The sequence below is a fragment of the Ictidomys tridecemlineatus genome, chromosome 5, assembly GCF_052094955.1.
Source record: "Ictidomys tridecemlineatus isolate mIctTri1 chromosome 5, mIctTri1.hap1, whole genome shotgun sequence".
Lineage (NCBI taxonomy): Eukaryota > Metazoa > Chordata > Mammalia > Rodentia > Sciuridae > Ictidomys > Ictidomys tridecemlineatus.
In genome coordinates this window covers 123,664,499-123,677,558 of record NC_135481.1, presented here as the reverse complement: position 1 = coordinate 123,677,558, position 13,060 = coordinate 123,664,499, and the positions used below count along the sequence as shown (strand labels likewise).

General features: G+C 62.0%; 1 protein-coding gene across 2 annotated transcripts in view; it reads left to right on the top strand.

The window, feature by feature from the left end:
* The first annotated feature begins 2,749 nt into the window (after nt 1–2,749).
* Ahnak2 (AHNAK nucleoprotein 2) overlaps nt 2,750–13,060 on the top strand; it is a 35,702-nt gene continuing 25,391 nt past the window's right edge. The window contains exon 1 of one of the 2 annotated variants that reach the window (XM_078051047.1): nt 2,750–2,976. In XM_078051047.1, the coding sequence (XP_077907173.1) occupies nt 2,922–2,976 (55 nt within the window). In that variant the 5' untranslated portion in view covers nt 2,750–2,921. Of the gene's footprint in view, nt 2,977–10,369; nt 10,440–13,060 lie in introns of those variants that run through there. The other variant, XM_078051048.1, reaches the window with a different exon arrangement.

Genomic DNA, 13,060 nt, shown 5'->3' with positions numbered 1-13,060 from the left:
CCTGCGAAGGGGCTCCCAGGAGGGCAACGGCAGGCAGGCCTGGGTTAGGGCGCTCAGCTCCCTCTGGCAGCCAAATGGCAGCCCCAGCACTGGGAGCAGAGCAGAGCCAGATTCCACCTGCTGGGGGAGGCAGCCCTGGGGACAGGGCTCATGCCCCCCTCAGTCTGGAGTCCAGGGCTCTAAGCCAGCTGGAGGCAACCCAGGGCTGCAGATGAGCAGGACTCCTGCAGGACAGTGAGCATATCTTGAGCTTTACCGAAGTCCAGGGTGGAGCCAGCACCCCTAGGCATGCCCTGGCCAGGATCTGGGACCATCTCTGTGCCAGGAGTGGACAGGACCAGTGGACACAGCTCAGGGGATCTTTGCTGACCCAAAGTGGGGGTGGGGCCAGGGCATGGCCCTCTGGGTGTGATGCTCTCCCACTCTCAGGGTGGCACATGGAAAGGCTTGGTCCCACCAATTCAGTCTTGAGGGCTGTCCTGCTTTGCTGAAGGGGAATACAGGTAGGGGGAGCATTAGGTGAGCCCAGGGTCACACCAGGAGGCCACCCCTGCCTCCTCTCCTCCACGAAGTGGACAGGAGCCACTACAGCCCTGTGGTGATCACACCAGATGATCAGGATGTGTCACATGGAGTGAGTCCACTTGATCTGGGCAGGGCCCAGTGGACCACATGGCTTCCCTAACAGCATACGCCTAATGGGGTAGGGGTCACAGTTGGGCCTTTTCCATATGGCCCTTGACTCCACAGACTGGTCCTTGTTCCCAGGACCTGTCCATGGACCCAGAAGCCAGATTCAGACACAGTGGAATAGCAGGATGGGCAGACAAAGGGACACATCTGGGACACAAGGACACAAATACCCAGGCACATGACGGTTCTCTCTTCCTGAACCCAGGGCAGTTCCCCAGAGGAAGGGGTGAGACCCTGTGCTTCTGCCTGAAAGACAGGGCTATGCCCCATTGTGTCACTGGAGGAGGCTGCCAAGGCCTTTTCCCAGCAGTGACTCCAGTGTCCATCTGACCTGCTGCTGGCAGCCTGCCTGGCAGCTGCAGTCTGGCTAACGGGAACTGCCAGAGTGAGTCATCCCATCAGCTGGCTCACCTGGGCCCTACTGGTTGAGCAAGGTCCCCATGTGAGTCTGAGAGCATGTGCATCTGTGTGTGAATGTGCAGGTGTCTGCACTGTTGTGCATATAAGTGTGTGTGCGCCTTAGTGTGAGCACATGAGTGTGTCGGGTACATGTGAATGTCTGCTGGACTGGGAGGTATCCAAGGTGGCCTGTGATCTGTGTATTGGTGTGTGTATGACCTTGCTCACAGCAAGCTATGTGGCCCTTCTGTTGCAGGCTGGCCCCTTGGAGCTTCTCAGCCTTCACTGCCACCCCCAGACTGCCCCCTGCACCAGCTTCCAGCCACAAGAATAGGTGTGTGTGAGTGTGTGTGTGTGTGTGTGTGTGTGTGTGTGTGTGTGTGCATCCAGCATGACCAGCACATTGCCAGGAATGTTTTTTCTTGGTAGTAGCTGTCCTGTCTGAGTTGTACCTGCCTGCAGTGCCTCCAGGGTGGCACATCGGAGGGCTTAGTCCCAGGATTCTGCTTCTGGCCCAAGGTGTCCTCAAGTCTATGCCAAGCCAGGTCTCAGTAATCTCTCTGCTGAGAGAACTGTTGGGCCCTGCCCTCCATGCTCATCCCTTATGCATGGTGCTATGGGGAGCCCAAGCAAGCTTCCCAACTTGCCCTACTCCAGGCCTCACCAGGTCCCTTCTGCCAGCCTCTGCAATATATCAAGATCCCCCTCACTCTGTCCCCACCTCACTGCCCTAGTCCATCTACTCTTGACTTACAGCTTTGCCCCTATCCCAGCCACCGGGGTGGCCTTTCCTCAGCTCCCACTGACCTTTGCAGACACAGGGACTGCTTGGAGCCCCCTCTGCAGAGGCACCCTCCACCCTGTCCCAGCCTCAGCAGGTCTAACCTTCAGGTCCCACCTCCAGCCCCCACCCTCTTCACCCACACTATCTGTCTGCCCTACTGGGAATACTTTCTGCCCTGAGGCTGGCTCACAGCTCACCCCCAAGGTCGCCCCAGCTTAGGGGTCTGCCAGGAGCCCTTCCCACCCGCAGCCCACTACCACCCAGCACTGCCCTGCAGAGCACCTCAACTTTACAGCTTGGCTCTGCCTTCACCAGCCATGAGTCCCAGGTTAGGGCCAAGTGGGACGCTTGTCACCCCTGTGTCCTAGCCTCCAGGCTCTTGACAGGAACCTGGGGAAGGATGAATTCTGGGGGTGGTCCTGGGCTCCAGGACAGCCCCCAGCACGGGCACTCGGAATTGCACAGCCCATTGCAGTCCTGCCCAGGCCACCCTGTCCTTCCTGGACCCTCTAGCCCAGTCTTTGTTCTTGCGGCCCGCCTCCCTCCTTCCTCCCTTGGAGAATTCCATCTTGTCCTGATCAGCCCAGATCACAGGCCGTGCTCCCGATCCCCCTACTGTTCCCCAGGTTGGAGGTGACAACGGCAACAAGTGCCAGAGCCCCAGTGCGGGCAGGCGGAGGGTCTCCAGCCAGTTCTGTGGGCCCAGAAAGGCTGGCTGGGGGCGCGAGGCGGGGCCAGCCTCAGGGGCCGGGGGCGGGCCCAGAGCGGGGCGGGGCCAGGGCGGCGCAGCCAATGGGCTGAATGAGGCCAGCGGCACCGCCCAAGCGCTCGCCGCGCAGTGGCCGGCGCGAACGGGGCGGGCCCGGGCGGGTCCAGCACCGTGGTCTCAAGGCGCGAGCAGTGTCCGCAGTCCGAGGCTGGCCGCCCGCAGCAGCGCAAAGCTGCGAGGCCGAGCGCGGCGCCCGACCACCCGCCCGCGCGCTGGAGCAGGGACGGCAACTGGACACGCCGGGCTGCCGCTGGCCCGCACCTGCCGGCCGCCGCGATGTGCGACTGCTTCCACGTGGTGCTGCCCACCTGGCCCGGAGCCCCAGGCAGCGGTGCGCCTCCTCCCCGCCTGCAGCCCGCTCCCCTCCGGCGGGTGGGCTCCGCGGGCGCGTTGGGGGCGAGCAGCGCCGGCTGGGCTGCCGCGGGCGGGCGGGTGGGCGGGGGGCTCCTCAGGGAGGGCCCGCGGGTCTCGCGCGCTCGGGTCTCAGCCTTTTATCTGCCCCTGTCTCCCGGTTTCCCACTTCCCTCTCCGGGTCTCCATCTCCGACCCTCCGCTCACGTCTCTCGGGTCTCCATCACTGTCTCCCTGCTCCTGTCTCTTGGCTCGCTGCTCCTGTCTGCTTCTTCCTCTCCGTCTTCGTTCCTTTATCATCATCCTCGGGAACTCTTGTCTTATTCAGAGAGGCGACTTTGGGCAGCTGCTGCCCAGACCAGAGCATGGCCGCATGTTGACATGGACTGAGGACTCTGGGAACCTGCTCGAGGCCTGCCCTCTGACCTGCTTTGGGGGAAGCAGCCTGGTGGGACCAGGAGTCAGAGCTCTTGGCCTTGATCCAGAGCTGCCATGCTGGCCTGGGCAGGGTCCACAGCGTGGCTACTGCGTGTTTGGATCATCAGTGAGGTAGTGACTGTGGCAGGGCTAGACCTGAGGCTTGGGAAGGGGTCTAGTGGGGCCAGAGATCAAACCACAGGGTCCCTCTGTGTTGGGCAGAAGAGTGTGGGTACTGCCTACAGGGGTGACCCCTTCCTCAAACCTCTGCTGCAAAATGAGTACCTGATGCTCTTTGTCTTTCTGTTCCTGCCCTGGGCCTGGGGCTGGATGTCTCAGCATCTTGGAGGGCAGGGTGGAGCAGCAGGGGTTGTCCTTCAGGCTCTGGGTCAGCAATGCAGCCTGCCACACCCAGGGCACCTGGCCAGACCCTGGCACAGGGACTGGGGCAATGCTGCATTGGCACAGACTGGACCCTACTCCCTGGGGGAAAACAGGTCGGTAAGGCTAATGAAGCAGCTAGTGATGCAGAGGGGTGCCCAGGATGGGCGTGTCCCTCCACCTGCAGTGGAGCTCCCAAGGGCCCTCCTGTAGGACAAGGACTGAGACCAGTGTGGGAGGGTTGATCTGCAGGGCCACCAGAGCAGGGAGCCTGGGCCCCTTCCTGCAATTTCCTTCACTGCACTTGACCTCTTGTTTGGGCTTCCCCTGCCTATATGGAAGCCTAGGGTACACTGACTTGCCCTGGACAGCAGAGAGAGAAGGCTCTGGTGGGGGGAATAGACCCCCACCCTCTTCTTCCTTCCCTGTTGCTGTGGATGGGCTTCAATGGAGGGAGAAGGGTGGGGCCCCAAGGATATGCCTCCAGCTACCCCCTGCCTCCACTGCCTGAGGCTTCCAAACTGCGGGGGTCTCACAACCATCTCACCTACCTCTGGCTCCACAGAGCTCTGTTCTGGCTGCCCCTCCTAGCTGAAGGCCTTCAGTTCTGCTTTTGGCTTTGTGGTTCCCTGGCCCGTCTGGGTCAGTCCCTCCTCCTGTCCAGCCTATAAACTGCCTTCTCTTGAAGAATGAGGTCAGTGGTCCTCGCTGCAGCTTGGTGGGAGACCTGCCAGATCAGAACCCACGGGGGTTCCATCCCACATGAAGATACTCAGGCCCTCTCCAGCCCTTCACAGGGGCCCTGGGACATGATTAACTGATCAAGAACCTCTGGAGAGTTGGTCCTGGGCCTTTTCCAGCTTCAAACCCCCTCCCCACCAGCAGGCCAGAGCTCAGCAGGCCCTGTCCTACCCTTGTCTTTCTTCCCAGTCCAAAATTGCCTTCCTGTACCTGCCAGGCCCAGTTCCTGAGCCCCCTGATGCCAGCCAGCCCCTCCCAAAGCCTATCTGGCTTCCTGCAACCCTGGGAAAGGAGCAGTCTGTGGTTCATCTTGTCTGGAGGTTGTCCCCTAGTGGCGATGCTGGGAACAGGGAGCCTGTGGTCCCTGCATAGGGATCCGCCCAGTTTAGGGACACTTGGGATCCTTCACCCAACACATTCATCTACCCCATGCAGGAGGGTAGAATTTCACTCCCGTGGGCGCTGGAAGTCACACCCACCCCTATCCCTGGGGAAGGCCTATTCCTTCCCAGAGGCAGAGCTGAGTCCTGGGTAGTTAAAGTGGTGAGGAGACCCCACACACCCAGCCTTGGCCCCTGCCTGGGACCTGCAAGTGCCTGGTGTGGCCTGAGCATGTCCCCCAACTACACCCCAAACACTGCCCCTGCCTCCAGGAGGCACTGGGTTCAGTGACACCATGACTGGTATTAGGGTGGTCTCTCCTCCAGGGAGGGGCCATAGTGTGACTGGGGTCTCTCCAGGATTGTTCTGCAGATGGCTGTGGCTCTGCATGCCATGGGGCAAGGGGGCTGCAGGCTGGATCTTGCCTCTGCCAGTGGCGCTGAGGGCTGCCACACTGAGCTGCAGCTATGTAGCCAGGAAGGCTCTGGGCTGGCACTGCACTGTTATTCCTGACCAGGTTGTCCACACTGATGGGGGGCTGGGACCCTGAGGCCAGAGAGGAAGGCCAGGTCCTGCACCATAGTGCCACTCCTGGGTGTCAGGTCTGCCTGCTCTGGGCAGTGATGTGGGTCTGACAGGTGCGGGCTCTGCCCTGCCCACCAGGAACAGGGCTTCCAAGGCCCCTTCTCAGCCTGGAAGTATCCATGGCCAGATTGGGCAATGAAGAGGTAGCCATGGCCAGGTTGGGCAATGAGGAGGAGGTAGCCATGGTCACCCTGGGATGCCACCCTTCTTGAATGAGGTTGGTTCTCAGAAGCCACACTGGGGGTGCTGTTGCTCCTGGCAACACTCCAAGTTATTTCCCTGGCCAGGGGTCAAGCTGGGCAGTCCAGAGCTGAGGCTGTGCTGTCTCCTGGCCTCTGGTTCCTGTCCTAAGCCTCAGGCTGTGCTTACCTGGTCCAGCCAGGGCAAGGGGTGGGCAGGGCCCAGGAATGGCAGAAGGGTGAGACTGGTGGAGCCCCCAGCCTCCGGCGTGCCCAAGCAGTTGTGTGCCTACCCCCACTCAAGGCTGCAGCAGGAAAGCCTTCTCTCTTCTGCCTAGACATGCTCATCTGTCCTGGGCTAATTGTTGCCTCTTCCAGGGCTAATTGAAGCCCCTGGATTGCTGGGCTGACCCAACTCTTTCTGATTCTGACCCTCTCTGTCTTTCCTCCTATGACTTCCTTTCAGAAGGCCTTTGTGTTTGGGGTTCAGCTGGGGCTGGCTGCCCAGGGCATGGGGGAGGTGTAGGTGTAAGCAGGAAAGAGCCTGAACCCTGGCAGCCAGGTGGGACACTGACCACCTGCGGGTCTCTGCCACCTAGTCCAGGAGTGAAAGCCAAGCTCTCCTCAGTCGCTTCCACACCCTGCACTCGAGGACAATCGGAAAAGTAGAGGATGCCACCCATCTCTGCCTGTCCACCCACCCATCTGTGTCTGAGAGCCACCCAGAGCCAGTGTGCCCTAGGGCCCTGGGACACAGGCGGTCACACGTGAGCAGAGCAGGGATTCACCCAGTGTTTGCAGACACAAGGCAAGCTCTGCTGTGGCCATATGGCCTCAGGTAGTGGGGAGTCAGGAGGGCTTCCTGGAGGAAGGCCCACCCAATGGAGACCAGGAGCAGCTCCTAAAGAGAAGGGGTGCAGGAAAGAGGGGCTCCTGCCGAGGCCTGGAGAGCCCGGCAAAGAACCGCAGCAGCAGAACAGGCGGGTCTGGGGGTAAGATGAACAGGTGGCAGGAAGCAGCTACTAGGAGGGAAGGAACCCCCATTTTTTTGGTGTTGGGGTTTGAACCCAGGAGTGCCTTACCACTGAGCTACCCCCAGCCCTTTTTAAATATTTATTTTTAGGTGTAGTTGGACCCAAGACCTTGATTTTCATGTGGTGCTGAGGAGGGAACCCGTGGCCCCGCACGTGCTAGGCGAGCGCTCTACCACTGAGCCCCAGCCCCCGCGACCCTTTTTATTCTGAGACAGGGTCTCCCTGAGTGGCCCAGGCTGGCTGTTAAGGTGCCATCTGCCCAGCCTCCTGGCAGCTGGGACTACAGGTGTGCGCCACCTGCCTGGCTCCACATTTTGGGCAGCTCCAGTGGGAAGGGGTGAGGCTGGGTCTGGGAACTGCCCAGGTGTTGGGGGGTGAGCCTCAAGGGGGCTTGGCCTGGACAGAGCCTTAGCCAGAGGCGCAGTTAGGACACCCCGCTCCCTGACCTCTGCCCCGAGGGCGGCTTGGTCTTGAGAGGTGTCTGCCCTGCTGGCCCGTCTCTACCTCCATGTTCCCTTTGTTTTCTTTTTTTGGAAGCCGTGGCCAGGGAGCAGGGCCTGCCTTGCTGGGATAAATATTTAATAGTCAGAAGCAGTTTCTCAAGCGGAAAATTGGAACGGGGCCCAGGAGGCCTGGGGCGGGAAGCTGCACTCCCCCTCCCGGCACCCCAGACACGCCCGAAACACTCCCAGACCCCCGCCCCTGCTGCCAGGCTCCTGTCTCGTGTGCTGCCCTCCGTCCCCCGAGTGTGCTTGTGACGTGGGGTAGCATTGAGAGAGCTTCTGGCTGGATTCCTTCTTGCATGAGACCTTGCTCCATGGTTGAGGTGGATGGTGGAGCTGGAGTTGACTACTGGACAGGAGTTTGGGAAGGGATGCATCACTGAACATGGGGTTCTGGAAGGACAGCAGGACAGAAAGGCAGTCAGGGTGCCAGGGACACACAGTGGACAAGGCAAATGAGGGGCTTCCTGAGGCCTGGGCCTCTCTTCCTTTTAGCACAGGGAGGCAGTGGTCAGTGCTGGGCCTGTCTGCAGGCTCGGGCAGGCCAAGTGTCAGCTGAGTCAAGGCCTCTTTGTCTGCAGCTCGAGCCCTGGTCCTCCCCTGCTCTAGTGGAGTCAGAGCAAGGCTAGCCTCTCCTTGCCTGCTGGACCCCCTGACCTCTCCTTGCTTTCTGAGAGCTGGACCCTTTGTGCGCCAGGAAGAATGAGGCCTCCTGCAGGGCACCTGGAGATAGGACCCCTGTGGTGGCTTCCTCCCGCCCAGCCTTGCTCCTGGTGCAGCAGCACCGACAGCTCTTTGACACCACCCCTGGGAGTGCTCTGCTCCCACCGTGGCATCCGTATCAGCTGATTCACCAGGAGTTGCCCACCCCCTCCCTGCCTGCCCCCTGCCAATGCCAGTTCCCATGGTGACGCTAAACTGGGCTGTGGGTCCTGATGGCTTTGAGCTAGGTCTGTCTGTGCAAGTGGGCACCAGGGCACATCTATGTCCCAGGGTCTGTGACGTGGCTCAGCAGCTACTGTGGCTCTTTTACAGACCTAGCCTGGCCACTGAGCCTGGCCACATGGAACAGGGGTCCAGCAGTGGGGTTCCTGGGAACTGAGGCAGGAGGGCAAGGTCTCCTGGGCTGTCAGGTAAGCTAACTGTGGAAATGGACACTGACCAGGGGCAGGTGGTGGGGGTTGGCAGCTGTACCTCCATTCCCCTCCCCTCAGGGGACAGTGGTTCTGAGCGCAGAGCCCTGGGCTCCCAGCCCGACCTTAGCCTTTCTGCAAACCTGCTGCCCCTGCTGGCACCTGCTACTCACCAGCTTGGGCCCAGGGCTGCAGAGCAGGTCATCTTGTTTCTGAGCAGGGAGGGTGCCCCAGGCAGAGCAAATGGCTTATGCCTGAGCTTGGGGACTGCAGAGGGCCTGGAGTGGGGCACCGTCAGTGCCTTACTGCAGAGCCTGAGTTGGTGAGGGCTGTGCCAGGAGGGGAGGTCATGGCCTCTGGGCCACCCAGCAGCAGGTGGCTTTGCAGGGCCCTTCCTCCAGCTGCTGTGAAGTGGGCATGTCCCAGCTGGGACCCCGACAACCATGTGATAGCCCAGGACCCCAGGCAAGTTGGCTGGGAGTCAGGAGGCCCTGTGCAGCTGCTGGGGTGGGTGGCTGGGTTGGTCAGCACACACAGGCTCAAGGGGACAGTGGCAGCCCGTGCTGCTCGGAGCCAGCATTCCTCACCACTGGGCCAGCAGCTGGGCTCCCTCTGACCAGCCTGCATTGCCTGGCGTGCCCTGGGCAATGAGCTGGCTGCCTGGTGAGGCAGTAAACAAAGTCCCCAGGTGAGACCTGGGAGTGGGGCACAGGAGTGGCTGCCAGTGGCTGTGGCAGTGTGAATAGAGTCATCTCCTTCTGTGACTGTTAGTCTGACATCAGGGCCTGGGGGGTGCCTGGTGCCGCCCTTGCCTTCCAGGACTGGGGTGTCCCTGGGTCTCTCATCCCATTTCCCTCTGCCTTCTCCTTACCTTAGAGCCCTCCGACTCACCTGGGGCCCTTCTCTTGCTGTCCCTCACCTCAGGGTCCTCTGGCTCCCAAGTCCCAGTAGAAGTTCTGGCTCCCTCAGCTGCTCCAGGAAGCCCCCTCTCTGGGCCACCATGCTGGGCAGGGCTGTAGGTGCAGGCCCTTCTGTGCTGACCCCCCTGGGGGATGGCCAGACCCCTCCCAGCCCTGGAACCTTGGGCTCGGCTCCTCTGCTGTGAGGGCCTGCTCCAGCCTGCCCATGGGAGCAGGTACCCACTTCTAGCTGGGCCCTGCCCACTGGGCTTCGGGCACAGGGCATGGCAGCCCTGGGAGGATCCCTGCATATCTGCAGCCAACACAGCTGCTCTGTCCTGCCCAGGCTTGCTGGATGCCCAGAGGCATGAGCTGGGTGCTGAACCCTGAGGAAAAAGGAGGAGGTGGCAGGAAGGGGCAGGCCAGGCAGCTGAGCTCTGGGTGGTGGGTGATTGGGGTCACTGGACTCAGGAAGAGTGTTTCTCGGCCACCACTCGAACGGGAAAGGGTGTGGTTTGCTAAACATGCTGGGGCCAGCCACACCAGGCTCATGGGTGCCCTGGAGCTTTGAAGGCTGAGAGCTGTCAAGTCAGGGCCCAAGAACTGGAAGGGTATTTTGGGCCAGGCTGCCCTCACGGGTGGCAGCAGCCACAGCCACTTCCCCAAGGGCCCAGCTTGGCCACCCTGTGGGCTCCGGCCTGTGCTTGGAAGGTACCTCCCTGTCCCGTCGCTTCGTGCCCAGCCAGGCCAGCTCTGAGCAGAGTTCCCTGAGGAAACTGAGGCAGGGCTGTCTCACAGCAGTCGCCTGCACAGCAGGGACGCACACGCTGGGCTGCAGCGGTGACTCAGGAGGGCGTTTCCTCTCCGAGTCAGCTGCCTGGGCTTGGGGGCACTCAGGGTGGGGCCCCTGGCTCCCCAAGCTGAGCTGGGGAGGCTGGCCTAGCTCCTGGCCTGTGCGGGGACCCGCCCAGCCCCTGCCTAAGGAGGAGGCCAGGAGGGAGGGACAGTGGGGAGGGCTGTGCAGGGGAGGAACCAGGCGGGCAGGGAGGCAGGCAGCCCAGGAATCTCTTCTGGGCCAGTTGGGAGAGCGTCCTGGGCCTGGCCTCCTCCGTGAGGCTGCTCCCTGCCCTGGGCAGCCTGTCCCCTTTCAATTTCAGCCCTGCGGCACCTGCCCCCTCACCACTCAGCAGGTCAGTGGGGGCCAGATGGGCTGCCGGCAAGGGGGGATGCAGGGGCAGAGCTGGCCTGGGCATCTCCCTGATCCCCTGTTCTGTCCCTGAACCCACTTCTGGCTAATGTTGGGGGCAGGGCTGTCGGTTCACAACAGCTCCTGCTAGCTGGTGCCAGGGCCAGTCAGGCTGGGAAGCCTGTCGGCAAGGGGCCCTGCAGCTCCCAGTTCCTGGACCGGTCTCTGGCCACCACACCCCAGGGTGTGCAAGGTGTACACAGGGCTCAGGAGGTGACCCTGGCCCTGGCCAGTCGGGGGCGGTGGCTCTCATTTGAAGGGAGCCTTGGCTAGGGGTATGTTGATGCCAGGGCACTGGCATGGCCATTTGGCATCAGGACAGATTCCCAGGGCCAGCTGCATGTCCTGGGATGGTTCTAGGGTAGTGGTCGCTGACCTTGTCTGGCATAGGGGGACCTGGGTTGTGGAGGTGGCTCAGCAAGGCCTGCTTTGCTTTCCTGGAGCTGCCAAGGTGGACTCTTGGGCCTCAGGGTGGGGGCCGCCCCTCTTGGTCACAGTGTCCTGGCATCTAGGGTGCTGGCCTTTCTACCCAGACTCAGTTGACGTTGGGGATGGGTGGGCATGGGAGCTGCACTGCTGGCTGCTGGATCCTGGGCTCACCTGCTGCCCTCTGGCCCCAGGACTAATCCCACTAACGCTGGGCAGGGCTTAGTCCTTGCAGGGGTTTTGACCAGCTCCTTCCCTTTCCCTGCCCAGTGCACACCTCACACTAGCATTTGTTATGCACCGACTATGTGCCAGGCTTGAGTGCTTGGTGAGTATGGTGCTCTGAAGACCAGAACTAAGGAATGTCCAGAATCAATGGCAGAGGGTCACCCTGTGAGTTCACTGAGTGAGGACACAGCATGTGAAGTCCAGAGGCAGGAGGGGGCGGGGCCCCAGGTGGAAGCAGAGAGGGATTTTAGATGGATGGCAGCAGGAACTACAGAGATTGTTCTGGGAGAGGGTGATGTAAACACCCGGGGGGCGAGGAGCCCTGGCCCAGGGCTGCGGAGGCTGGTTCCCCACTTGGCCTCCAGCGCCTGGCTCCGTCTCCACATTCACAATAATCTCCAGAAACATCAGGGGTGGGGGCAGGCCCCTGACTGCCTGGGGTGCTGCTCATAAGGTCAGAGGGTCTCGTGACAGTCAGCCGAGCTTGGCAGTTTCCCCGAAGTCCAGGATGTGGTGAGGCAGAGCTGCGTGCGCGAGTCCGTGTGGGCGCCCAGTGAGGGCAGGGCGGCGGTCTCCTCTGGGTGAGCCTGCTCACTCCACTGCCAGAGCCAAATTGGGGGCTGTCCAGGGTGTTGGGCAGGGGCACTCGGCCACACATGCCTCTGTACACACTCTCTCAAGCGGATGGAGAAAGGAGCACCTCTGCAGTGTCCTGTCCCAAGGACCCCGTTGCCCTGGTGACATGCAAACAGGCCCACCACACTGGCCCAGCCTGGAGCCAGAGCTCACCCTGGGTGGCGGTTTGGATGCAAACTTGAGTTTTGTTTCAGTGAACGCTCCACCTATGTGGCTCTGCTGAAGAGGGCCTGTGGGCCAGTGTTGTAGGGTCATCTGGGGTGGGAAGCCCCTCTCTGCAGTCCCCACTTGTATCCCTCCCTGTCCCCTGGGGCTCAGGAGTGTGAGGGGCTGAGCTGGGTCTCCTCCCAGCTGGAGGTCACGCCTGCAGGAGTGTGAGGCCCTTTAGAGGAGCTAGGGGACTCCCAGGAAGAGGCACTGTGGAGGCCACAGACACCAGCACCCAGGACAGCTGGGCCCAGCCCAGGCGAGTCCCCTCCATGCCTCCTGTGGAAAGTGGGGCTTTGTGACTGCCAGCCACAGTGTCACTGTCCCAGCCACAGTGCTCTCTGAAGGGCTGTTTGCGGAGCTTCTGATGGGCAGGTGGGTGGGATGCCTGTCCTGTGCTCTGGGGCCATGCAGCTGGTGGAGGTGGGGACACAGGGTCCTCCTCTCCCAGGCGGGCAGGGCGCTGGGCAGTCCTCCTGCAGCAGGCAGGATTTCCCCCTTCCTGTTTGTGCGTCCCTGGGCCAGGCCCGCGGCAGCTCCTGGGCACTTGGGCCCGTGGCTCCTGGCTGCGCCGCCTCCCGGCCTCTGCTGGTGGTGCTCACCAGGGTGGCTAGGAGGGAAGACTGGCGACGCGTGGGCCTTCCTGAGGCTGGCAGAGGGCCAGGCCCCCAGGCCAGCTGGGCAGGGCTGGTTGGGCCTCTTCCTTCCCTCCTCCCCCTCCCGGGTTCCCAGCGCAGGGTGTGTCCTGCTCCCAGTTGTCAACACCTTTCCTCACGGCCCACCGCCCACAAGACGCCCCTGAGCAGATTTAGGTGCAGCTTCCCAGGGCCAGGGGTGCGTCCCTGCCTGACCTGAGGGGCCTCACGCGGGGCCCAGGACCCTCTAGCACCCGAGGGTCTGGGCTCCCGGCCTGGAGGTCCTCTTTCCCAAGGAGCTGCCTTGCAGATCCCTGTCCTGTCAGCCGCCCACCACCCTGTGCGAGATGGAGCCTCTCATTGGCTCTGTTTTGTCTGACCAGAAGGCAGCCGGGAGACTCAGAGGGAGAGGGGGTGGCTGGGTCTCTGGGTG